The following is a 13,256-nucleotide window of genomic DNA, read 5'->3' as shown; positions in this document are numbered from 1 at the left end:
AGAGTAGCATAGGGGTTTTGAACACCCTGATTCTTTCACTGGTTCAGTGGAAGAAATCGTGTACAGCTTGTCTCATATAAATCATTATACAAGTAATGTATATTGAGTACATTGGCAGACCCTGAGGTGTTTAGCCAACAAGGTCCCTTGAGGAAAACACAGTTTAGTATAAATTAAAAACAGTGATTTGAAGCAAGTAGAATTCATAGCTGAAGATGCCTTCATCAGAAAACAACCAAGAATGAGAGATCACTATATTATATATATTAGCACCTAAATATAATTAGCACCTAAACAATGTTGCTAGCGATACCAATCTTTCCCAAGTCCACAAGGTGACTGCTGCTAAATTTGGTAGCACAAACATTATTTACTGCGAGACTAAAGAAAGCAAGTAAACCAGAAAACAGTGCAACCGAGCTAACAAAAACTAAGTTTGTTATGAATTATTATAGGCTCTGCGTGTTATAGTACCTGGACAGACACTAGTTGGAATTCTAGAAGTGTAAGCATAAACAAGTTAAAGCTGAGCAGAACGAGTAAACTAAAAAACAGATAACACCTTACCGGGTGAGCTGTCTCCTACAGTAAGATAATAGGGTTCTAAGTGATAAGTACAAGGTATATAGATAGAAGGTGAGCAAGTGGTAAAAGTGTCAAAAAAATGACTAGAAAATTGGAAAGTGATGCCAGGACTTTGGCAAGTTGTAATCTCGCCTTCTCTTTATGATCGACTTCACAAGTAGCTTGTAGGCTGTGAAGAGACAACACTCAACAACTACATGAATGTATTGCCCCGCTATCAAGTGCTAGTTATGGACTTGGGAGACTTGGGCTGTGAAGACAATACCCAACAACTACATGAATGTGTGTGGCCCACTACCAAGTACTAGTTATGAATCTAGGAAACTTGGGCTATGGAAAGACAATACCCAACAAGTACACGAGTATGGCCCACTACCAAGTGCTAGTTATGGACCTAGGAGACTAGGGCTATGGAGAGACAATACCCAACAACTACACGAGTGTGTGGCTGACCAGCAAGTTCTAGCCAAGTGGTGAAACCTCTCGGGTGACTAGAGTTAGTCACCCGAGATCTAGTTTCCTCAACTGAGCATTAATAAATAGGACAGTCACTACTTTTTCACACTAAACATTACGGTCTTCAGGCTGCTGCTAAAACCACGACATCGCTTTCATTCAGTCTACTGAATTTAAGATAATTCAATTAGACACTGTTTGATGCAGACAAGCGCATCTGCTTTGCCTCGATTTCATCATCGCTTTACTTATTACATTTTGCTCTTCGCTGCCGCCAACATTGAGTGGCGCTGGAAGAGGAGAGCCACAGTCAGCAATCAAGACAAAGACTAAATTATGTATAACAAACTAGATAACAACCAGCAGTTAATAAATGTGTTTATAGTAGTTGAAACCAGTGAAAGTACTATTGTAACAGTATTCAGCCAAAGAAAACTAACAAGCATTTACTAGAAATTCCCGTGCCATACAGCCCACGACCAAAGTGAAATTCCCGTGTCATACAGCCCACGATTAAAGTGAAATTCCCCTGTCATACAGCCCATGACCAAAGTGAAATTCCCCTGTCATACAGCCCACGACCAAAGTGAAATTCCCGTGTCATACAGCCCACGACCAAAGTGAAATTCCCGTGTCATACAGCCCACGACCAAAGTGAAATTCCCGTGTCATACAGCCCACGACCAAAGTGAAATTCCCCTGTCATACAGCCCACGACCAAAGTGAAATTCCCCTGTCATACAGCCCACGACCAAAGTGAAATTCCCCTGTCATACAGCCCACGACCAAAGTGAAATTCCCGTGTCATACAGCCCACGACCAAAGTGAAACTCCCGTGTCATACAGCCCACGACCAAAGTGAAATTCCCGTGTCATACAGCCCACGACCAAAGTGAAATTCCCCTGTCATACAGCCCACGACCAAAGTGAAATTCCCCTGTCATACAGCCCACGACCAAAGTGAAATTCCCGTGTCATACAGCCCACGACCAAAGTGAAATTCCCCTGTCATACAGCCCACGACCAAAGTGAAATTCCCGTGTCACACAGCCCACGACCAAAGTGATAATGGAAAAAAGAAAGGGTACTGTTGATTGTTGAAAAAGTAGTTCTCAGCAAAAATTGACAGAGTATAGTGTAAATGAGAGTTGTTCGAGATGATATAAAATAAATTTGAGGGAGCACGACTCCAAAAAGGTGCAACTAACATTCTATTTTGGAAGTAAAGTTGGGTTGAAACCAGGTATATGAGTAATTGGTTAATTGTTGATATAACAGTTGTATTTGGTAGTGTAATATAAATACATGTAGATATATAAAGGTGAAAAGTTCTATTTTATAAGTGTAAGTATAGAAAAATGTTAGGAATGTTGTGAATGGAAAGCATATGGGGAATGTAAAGTTGTAGGATATATAAAGTAATAGAAATGGAATAATGGTATATCATATAAAACAATGTTGTAAATAGATTTATATGTAGGGCCTATATAAGTATTTTGTATACGAACTTTGTATACTATGTAAAGTATTTTGTATATGAACTAATAACAAAGGAAATATATAATAATAGAAATATAGAAAAGGAGACATGAAGTGTTTAGAAAAAGTTCATATAGGAAATAATATAAGTAGTTTTGTTACATAGGTGCAGTGTTCTGTTAAAGGTCACGCAGTCTAGTCTCCTCTCTTTTACGTTGCAGAATTTGGTCATTGATAGCTAATCGAGTGATGCACTCCCTAGCGAAGTTGTTAACAAGTCATTAATGTTTCGAACTTGAGAGAGAGCAACAAATATTCCAGCGGTAATTTCGGCCATAGACTGGTGAAATGTGCATGTTTTTCTCATGAAATGCGCACGGCTTTATGGTTCTACTATCTGTCACACGGCTTTATGGGCGTTTTGTTGGCCGGTCTTAATTTTGATTAAAAAGGCTTGTCAGGGTTTAATGGCGATTTTAGACCAAATGAATCTTTCTAGTTACCCTAGGACACTTATATTTCGCTAGTATTTAGTTTCGTGAGTAGCATACAGAGTAAAATTTGACTGCACCTTAATTTCGCAGCTCTAGTGAGTGCGAAAATTTAGTGATGTGAAAATAAATGCAGTGGAACAAACATAATTTGATTCCTCAGGTTCAGTTCACCGCAGGCCTGTATTCACTGGTTGCAAGTTGGGGCGGCTAATGTTAGGCGACTAGTTATGAACACCTGGGGGTGTTGAAGAGCGGTGTAAGCCCCCAACTGGTTTTTCTTATGTAGGGCCTTAGCCGGGCCTCTCGTGTGAAGTTTTAAAACATTTTATCGGAAAGTATCAACATTTTTCTATTCTTTGTGATATGTTTTGTTTTAGGTGATGTGACTGACGAGACGTTTTTAAATTAAAATAGGCAAAACTTGACCGCAGTTAAAACGCTCAGATAAAAGACATCTTTTTCTTTTGAGTGTTTTAACAAAGATCAATTTTGCCGATTTTATTTTAAGTTCTTACGGTGGTTTCCACGCTTTCAATGGGACATGACCACGCGGATGTTTGGTAAAACTTGATATTTTGCAAACCTTGATAAAGGTCGTTAACAAGAATATTTTGCCACTGATGATGATAATAATAATGCCTAAGAATTACTAAAAGTTGATGTTTGTCTCTATGGCTTCGAATAAAGTGATATTCTAGAATGATAAAACCGTCTCCATAGCCGTTGGGCAATAAACTTTTCAAATAAATGATGTTGAGGTCGAGTTATCTGAAGCAATTTATCATTGCGTGGGAACGAACCAAACAAATCCGTTCGAGTTAACCTTGTGTTTGAGATTAAATGTTACATTTTATCCGAGGGCGAGTTATCCGAGTTTGACTGTACTTAGCCGCGAAAAGTTCCTAAAAAATTGGGACGGCTCAGCCGGCCAGCTGCTCCAGGGAATACGGGCCTGGTTCACCGATAAGAAAAAAATTTCAATTTGAGACTAGTTTGTACAGTAATACTTCAACTTACGAGTGCTCCAACGTACGAGAAACTTGAGATACGAGCTAGCTTTCAAGCAAGTTTTAGCACTAACATACGAGCCATGTTTGAGATACGAGCACGCGAGTCAGTTGCCATGTATGCCGGAGGTGTTTTATGAGAACAGCATCACTCTGTATTTTTCAACTGCTCAGGTTATACTGTTGTACCGTGGTTTTTGTGTGCACGATTTTCTGTGCAGAATTATGTGAATTAAATGTACTGTGCGTAGACCAAAAGTTTGCCAGTAAAATGAAAGATAATACAAAGAAAAAGCAAATGATAACAATTGATATTAAACGGAAAAATATGCGAAATGTGTATGCGTGATTGAGCTAGCTCGGCAATATGACAGAAATACATACAATTATCAAACAGAAGGATTATATTCAGGGCATTTAGTTCGCAAAAGGACTAACCATAGTTTCTAAACGATGCAGCAATCTTCACGACCGCTGATGGCATTGGACAAACAATTGGCCGGCGACAGCGTAACTGAAACGATGCTATGTGAAAAGGCCGGCGCTATCTATCCAAACTGTTTAATAGACATTCGGACAAGCTGGCTAGTGGTCGTGCATCAACCATTTGTGATGACACCTGTGTTCGTCCTAATCGCAACATGTTGCAAGGGCGACAAAGGCAAACGTCCTTAGATAGGTTTATCTTAAAACGGCTGGCTAGTCGTGAAAGCGAAAAAAAGGAAAAGTTTTTCGCTAACCAGCGAGAAACTTCAAACTATGAACGCCGAAGAAATTTTAATTACGTTTAGTTGAAAATGAAAGTTTGCTTTTAGGTTTGCTTCTAAGTTTGTCTTTTAACACTTTGATAAAATCCAAATTTATCAAAGTCAAATGTTGTAACGAAGGATAACTTATATCTCCCTCCCTGGCAAATGCGAGTGTTAACTGCTATTGTATGTATTTAATTTTACATTTTAATTAATCACATTTCCTTGCATTATTTTTTATTTGTTGCTTTTTGAAAGCATGTAGTACGTAAGGACAATAACCAACATGTTCTTTCTGTTACAATATCTTGTTTTGAGTGTTTTATTTGCTTTTTTTAGAGTATGGAAACCAATCAATATATATTTAATTGTTCTATATATAAATAAATTGCACCAACATGCGAGTAAATTGACATACGAGCTCAGTCTTGGAACGCATTAAGCTCGTAAGTTGAAGTATGACTGTAATTGTGAACCACAGGTAGAATGGTGTGGACGAGGTCGATAATGCAATTTGATCGCTTGCTGCCATTTGTTTCTTGGACTATCAATGAACAAAACTATTTAATTTCGCGGTTTCGCTCGTTCCTTATGATAGTTTAGTTTCGCACATGAAATTTTTGCGAGAGGATGACTCCGCGAAAACGCGAAAGTTAGATGAGGCGAATACATAAGTGTCCTAGGGTATGTATCATCCGATCAGATGGGTAAGTTTTAGGATATTGTCGACAATTTCAAAGACTTGGTAACATATTTAAATAGGTGTATAGGTGTTTTGTATCATTATTATACCTAAACCACTCCACAGAGAAATGGTTAATTTTTTTGATGGGATTTTGGTACAAGGGTTTGGCTGTTGGTGGATACTTTTCGGGAGTTGTGTGCACATATGCATTTATCATAAAGCTCCCAAACACTCACTTCGCTCGTGTTTGGTCGCGGGAAAAGTGGAGCTAAGTATGGCCACTATTAAATTAAAGACAATAATGCATAAGAACTTAAACAGATGAGTTTTGTAAAGTTTGAGACGTTCTTATTTTCTCCCACTGACAGTAAGACTTGAGCTAAATCTTCTCCTTACAAAGACTTGGATTCTCATCCTGGTCATTTGATTTCAGCCATAATGAATTGCGTAGAAGGAAGAATAATAGCTCAAATGTTGTATCTTTGAATAGAGAAACTTCTGTCAATGTTGCAAAGTCTAATAGCTCACTTTTCATAGCTCAAGAGCTCTCAATAGCTCACTGTTCATGCTTGTTAAAATGCAAATTAAAACCTCTTACAATGTTTTGCCTTGAACATTATCATAACATTATAATTTTGCTTACAGCTATAAAAAGGTGATTTATATTGGATTTAAACACGATACGGCAGTTGCCAATACTCCTGCTATTTAAACATAGAAGCTAGCATTCTTTTTCAAACAACCTGAGATTGAGTTGCCATAAAATTAGGGACGATTGATTTTCATTTGAAATAAGATTCAAGATAGGATAAAAAAAACATAAAAAACAGTAACTTTAATTCCGGATATTGATAGTTGAGATTTGGCAGATATTATTTTTTACTGAGACTGTTTGTTTGATGGTTATATTTTTGTATAAAGTGAATGACTGCGAGCTTTATCCGAGTCAATCTCCTTGCATTTGTACCCACTATAACTGTCAGGAGAGACGATTAGAGTTAACTGACAGCAGTTTAAATATTGGTATAGCTTTTTAACACAAAACTTGGTCATAATGACAGCAATTGCAATGCAGTTTTATGTTTTGAACTGATTTGGAATGGATTTTAGACGTAGTTTAACATGTTCTTTAACGAAAAACATTTTTGTGTTCCCACTATGGTACACTATTTGACTTTAATTATAGTAAAATATAAATGATAAAGATGTTAGATTACTAGAACATAGATTTAACAAAAATGATGCTATTGTTTTTTATTCAGCTTAACGAACCGATGCTTCACCAGTCCTTCAATATTGACATTTAGGTAGCAATGTGGTCAAAGATACAACCTGACCTTTAGCAGCAACAAGGTTAAAAACAAAAACGGTTTCATGAAATTTTCTATAATATAATTCAGTCTTACTTTTGATCTTCTTCTATAGCGGTAAATAAAACTCGCGTAAAATATCCATAAATGTTCTATGAAGCAGCTACATAAACCTTAAACATAAGGCAACCGCAGTGAAACTACTGGATGCAGGGACTGACAACTTACAATTTATTCTCTGGCAGCAAGAGGGTTACATTAACATCAGGCTTTCATGAATTCTGTCTATTATTATCAACTTAAATGAAGAACTCAATTGATTCCCAAAACTCCCCTTTAGACTTGTAGCAGATATTGATTAAGCAAGAGAAAAGACTCATCATACGTTATATATTTTTATCCAGGGAGCCATTTTGCATATTCATTCAGCTAGAGTTGTGTTCCCTACCTTGTGCTTGCGCTTTCATCTGCTTGAGCACTTGCTCAGTGATGGCAGGGTTAGAGCAAAGCGCTGCCCAACCAGAAGAGATTTCCATGGAATCAGCCAATTGCTGTAGAGCCTTTGGGTTAGGCACAACAATGGCAACTGTGTACATGTGCCTGCAAGTGTAGAATGAACATATTCCTAGGTGAAAGTATGAAGGTTGTGAACATACCAATACAGAAACAATGATGGTAGATACATTAATAGTATATGCAGGGAGAGACGACTTACATAGAGTTGACGAAAACACAAAGGTGTCTAAGACAAATGAAACAATAAAACTATGACGGCAAAAGATATTAAAATTTTTTACTACAGAATCTTTTACTCATTCTGATGGAATTAATGCATGCCGTAAAATGTTTTGCTGATGTACCCTTGGTATTTTTGCTGTAAAAGCTAGAGTTTTGGGCGTAGAGCTGTAATCTAAAGTTTTTTTAATCAGCAAAATTTTTTGCATGTAAATCAATGCATTTGACAAAAAAAAGCCAGGCTCAAATTTTTTTGTGTTCATGAAACCAACTGCAAAAGAAAAACGCTATCATTTTCTCAGTTTGACCAGAAGGCAGACCTCCAATCTCTAATATAAAACTATAATGATCGTAAATTTCTGAGGTCTAATGTTAAGGAACTTCACAAGCAGAAATACATTTAGGTTGCTGTTTACAAATCTTCTTTTCAAACATAAACAGAAAATATAAGAAATTTGGAAATTGCGATATTGTGAACTCTCAGTAAAAAGAAAGCTAGCTGGCTTGTGTTTTTTTTGGGAAAAATAACCACTACGATTTTTTTTGCAAAGTTTTTGATGGATCTGTTAACTCTGCGAACCATGATCTATGTTTCTGTATAAGTACTACGGCGAACTGTCTGTCATAAAGGCCTTCCGAAGCGAATGAGTTAATAGTATATGCAAGAGAAGACTTACATGGAATTAGCGAAAACACAGATGTTGTCCACGAGAGGACAAAGCTTGAGACACGCCTCCACTTTACCTAGAGACACGTACTCCCCAGCTTGCAACTTCACCAAGTCTTTTTTTCTGTCTAGAATAAATTGATAAAAAGGAGACTTCCATAAAGTAATGTGAAACGCGTTTACAAAGAGGCTATGAATTGTGCATGTTGCATTCGAAGAAGCAAGTTCAAGCTGATGCCGACTTACCGACAATCGTCAGCGTTCCATCTTTAGCTATTCTGCCAATATCTCCAGTCTTAAACCACCTGTAATAACATGTCATTACATCAATAACCACATACTGTCAAACCGCTATACACGAAGGTAATCCCTTCTGCTTTATCAGCATCGTTTGGTAAAACAAATATTTTTATGAGTCTATGTTGTATTTTGTTCAATTCATTTCACAGCGCACAAACAACAAATGACTTGACGTAACCACATTAAAAACAAAAAAATTACATAAAACTATGTAAAAAAATTAAAAGTAAAAACCGTAATTACAATCAAGAACTAAATCAATAAAGTAATAGCCTAATCATTATTAATCAGGTTTTTATTGTGGCTCTACTTTGAACAGATGTGTCAGCTCAGTAATGTACATATATGTAAAAGTATGGAGTCACCCTATAATTTCTGTAATTTTTCATACAATCGAAATTTAGGACTCGGTAAGCCCATTATAATCAACTATAATATAATCAAATTATATATCATTTTAATCACTGAAATGTACTCTTTTTATGAAATTGTTTTGTTTGCATGTTAAAACTTTAGTTCTCCTAATTACATAATATACTCCCACTCACTGCGATCTGCATGAATAAAACATTAGCAAAAATTAATTGGTGTTAATTCTTTCTCTCAAGCTGTTGTGTTATCTCTCAAGCTCTTTAATTTTTCCAAAATGTTTAAAATTTCCATTTCTCCAGCAATATAAGTTCAGTCATTTTTGACAGTTGAACTATTCATTTCTCAAAATAGCATTTAGTAAAAAGTATTTATATTAAACACTGCATAGCGATGCAACAGCCAGAGTATTGCTTTTATAGAGAGATTTTGACCATTAAAATGAATCTTTTGTATTCATGCCCTTTTTTAAAACCAAAAACACAACTGTTTATATATATTTTAGAAATACTAAATGATAGTAGGTGGCTCCATACCTTTGCACATGACTGTAAACATGTAGGTTCAGCGGTAGTGAGTGATAGAAATATGTATAAGCAGCATAACTTACTCTAACTCACACTGGACATAATTTAAATTAACTTAATTTAGGTATTTGTTATCACCTTATGTTTGGTTTTTTATTTTACTTAGCCAATTGAGCAATAATTCACATTTCATTATCAATTTCTGCTAGCTTTTTCACTTTTATTTAAAAACCAGCAATGTTTTGAGAAAGTTTATGCGCAGTATGTTAGAAATTATTTTTTATGCCGAAACCAACATAACATAATGAACAAATAATGTTCGTAATAAATGAACATATATGAATATGAATATATGAATATATTTGCTCATATTTTATGAGGTGAAGGCTAGATGAGGTTTGAATGTACAGCTTCTGTGACACAATAATATGCAATAATTTTTAATTTTTATTATTTAAATATTATTATAACAATATTAATTATTATTATTAATTAATAATAATGCAAAATATGGTAAAGTATCAACGGTGTCAAGCAATTGGTTAGTAACCACTAGTGATATCATTAAGCAAGTGATGCAGGTTTAGTCATGCTGGTTAGTAAACCACTAGTGATGTCATGAAGCAAGAGACACAGGTTTAGTCATGCTAAAGTAAGATACCTAATGCCTTGTTCTTCCACAAACTCCTCCGCTGTCTTCTCTGCCTCCTTGAAATAGCCAAGGGCTACACAAGGCCCTCCAATCCACACCTCACCACTCGGCTCTGAGTCAGTCACTCGATAGTTACCTTCCTCCCAGCTAACCAGTTTGATGCGAGTGCAACTCAGAGGAGAACCTACGTGGCCATCCTTTAAGTCATTCACTACAATAAATGCATACTGAGCCTGCAAGTATACGGAACCTGTAGTATACCACACTAGCTACATACCAAACCTAAAACATACCAAACCTATAACATACCAACCCTGCATAATACCATAGCTGCAACATACCAAACCTGTAATATACCACCCCTGTAACATACCCAACTTAAACCATAACTGTCACGAACAACTTTTATTGTATTTACTAGGTAAATCAGACACGCTGATTCCGATTTTGTACTCCAAATAAAGATTAGTCCACTAACCTTCAAAGTCATTTAGCCTTTTTTAAAGCGTTTCAATATCCGTTTCGAAAACAACACAATCGGCATTACAAGCTCCGCCCATAAATATGTGACGAAACCTAGCTTTTTCAGAAACGGAAGTTAGGAAAGTTTAGTCCGATTTAGAATAATAGAGATGGGTGTCTTAAAACCCATTATTATCTAAATCCAGCCTGTAAAATAATTTCAGTTTTTTATGAAAGGGATATAAACTATTTAAAATTGCTCGCAGCTTGTTACATGACGTTTAAATGGGCTGGACGCCGAGAAAAATGAGCTCAAAAAGTGCGGTTTTATCACGAGCTAGCGTTGTTATCGCGCTTTTTAAATATGCAATGCTAAATAGCTTATCTACCTTTCAGAAAAGACTGATATTATTTTTAAAGCTGGATTTAGATATTAATAGATTTTAAAACACCCGTCTCTATTATTCTAAATCGGTCTAAACATCTCTACGTAACTTCTGTTCCTAAAAAGCTAGGTTACGTCAAGTATTTATGGGCGGAGCTTGTTATGCCGATCGTGTTGTTTTCGAGACCGATATTAAAACGCTATAAAAAATCCTTTATTACTCTGAAAGTTAGTGGCCTAATCTTTATTTTGATTACAAAATCGGAATCAGCATGTCTGATTTACCTAGTAAATACGATAAAAGTTGTTCGTGGCAGTTATGGTTTAAGATATACCAAACATGCAACATATCATGCATGTAACATACCGCACCTATAACATACCACACCTACAAACATACTATACCTGTAACGTACCAAACCTGTAACGTACCAAACCTGTAATATACCGCACCTATAAACATACTACTACTATAACATACCATACCTGTAACGCACCAAACCTAAGGCATACTAAACTTGTAACATACCACACCTGTAACATACAGACACATGTAACAAACCATACCTGTAACATCTCAAACCTAAAACATACCAAACCTGCAACATACTGAACATGTAATACAGCGAACAAGTAGTATACCAAACTTGCATTCACATCCTCTGAGCAATTTTGGTAGAAATTCAGACAGCCCTAGTCCCCTAGCCTCTCGGTTGATGAACTCACTGTCTTACATCAGATATCTAAATTATGTCTGACTGATATCTGCAACTGAACTACTGGACAAACTTCCTGATGGGATGATCTATGAACTCTATTCTAACTCCTCTACATGTATTTTTGCTCACTTCAAGGCTAAATACACCCCATAAAATCATGCCTAATGCAAACAAATGAGTGCACACTTTAAGAGGCTTGGTATAAACTTACAATCTCCAACAGTGCCAGCAGCGCACGTCTCCGTAAGTCCATAACCTTGAACTATAGGGGCACAAAGAGTCAGCCTTAGGAACTCCTGTGTCTTTGGGTTGAGCGGAGCACCACCGGAGAGCATCCCCCTGACTCGTCCTCCTGCGCACAACACATCAATAGTTACACAGTTGTCTTTCACAAGGCCACAATACAATAAATAGTTACACACTTGTCTTTCACAATGCCACAATATAATAAATAGTTACACACTTGTCTTTCACTATACAATAAATAGCGGAAGAGAAAAATCAGTGAAAAGTTTTGTTTTCCTGTAATCTTAATTGATATGGTATTACTTGACATCTTAGTAGATGCATGAAAATTAAAAACTTGTAAACATCCCAATAGATTGTACAACAATAAGGTGTTTTATTTGGAAATCATGAATACTCCACCATAAGGTATGCTGGTATCGGCAGCAAATAGCTCACCAATTCTCATTTCCTTTACTAAACCTTAGAGGTCAACTCTAGTATACAAAGTGGTCAGTAACACCTAGCCATATGCTGAGGAGTAATGCTACCAGCTACTCTCGCCATCTCTCCTGTCTCATTAGGGCACCTTCAAATACCTTCACCGCAATTGTCTACTTCTGTCAACTTCAGATTTTGGACGATGAAATCATGAAGGGATTTTTGCGATTTTTTATTTAAAAAATTGAATGAGCCAGACTATGATGATCGGAATCAACAGCTCATTTGACATAGAAATATTATAATTCTACGACTCTCCTAAACACAACGAATAGATCTTCAAGTTGCTCAGTTCTTTGTACCTATACAGTGCAACTTCCCTAAAGCTATGAATTGTTTACACAAAATACTATTATTAATGCCACCAAAACAAGTATGGTGAACCTTATGGAAAAAGTTGGTTGTAATTTCCCCAAGTAGAGAAAGTAAACATGGTTGCCATATTTACTAAAGGTTACGTGCCAACACAAAATTTTTATTGCATTAACAGTAGCGGATAACATTACAGATATGTATTTGAATAACATTTTTGTGCATTTTCACCAAACTCGAAGTTTTGTCGTGGTCTTGTAGTCATTATTACCAATACGCTGCAGCTATGAAGACTGAAATTGCCATCTAGCCAGAAGGTGAAAGGCTTTCTTTGCAGGACAATCAAATACCTCTCCCAAGTCAGACAGTCTGTTAGCACATGCAAGGTCATAGGTCAGATAAAGCACCATTTAAAATCTTTTTCATTTTGATTGACATAACTTGGAAAGTTAGCACCCACCTAGCAAACTAGTGATTGAAGACATGACTATCTTGTTGAAGACAGGAGTTTCCCCTCCGCGTGGCAACCACCTTCCTTTGTAGTATACAGCAAACTTGAATAGCAGTCGTTTAATGAGACTTCCACTCTCCACTTTCTCCCAGACACTCTTATAGATTCTGTCCATGACCGTCTGCA

At 36.5% G+C, this 13,256-nt stretch overlaps 1 protein-coding gene across 1 annotated transcript in view; it reads right to left on the bottom strand.

The window, feature by feature from the left end:
* The window catches only part of LOC137406598 (long-chain-fatty-acid--CoA ligase 4-like), a 31,374-nt gene that overhangs the window by 772 nt on the left and 17,346 nt on the right, over positions 1-13,256 (bottom strand). Inside the window, exons 8-13 of the mRNA XM_068093192.1 lie at positions 13,080-13,251; positions 11,793-11,933; positions 10,025-10,226; positions 8,414-8,472; positions 8,178-8,295; positions 7,214-7,365 (exon numbers count right to left, since the gene is read on the bottom strand). Coding sequence (XP_067949293.1) covers positions 7,214-7,365; positions 8,178-8,295; positions 8,414-8,472; positions 10,025-10,226; positions 11,793-11,933; positions 13,080-13,251 — 844 coding nt within the window. The remainder of the gene's footprint in view (positions 1-7,213; positions 7,366-8,177; positions 8,296-8,413; positions 8,473-10,024; positions 10,227-11,792; positions 11,934-13,079; positions 13,252-13,256) is intronic.

This window comes from Watersipora subatra, chromosome 10 (genome assembly GCF_963576615.1).
Source record: "Watersipora subatra chromosome 10, tzWatSuba1.1, whole genome shotgun sequence".
NCBI classification, from domain to species: domain Eukaryota; kingdom Metazoa; phylum Bryozoa; class Gymnolaemata; order Cheilostomatida; family Watersiporidae; genus Watersipora; species Watersipora subatra.
This window is presented reverse-complemented; position numbering and strand designations above follow the sequence as displayed.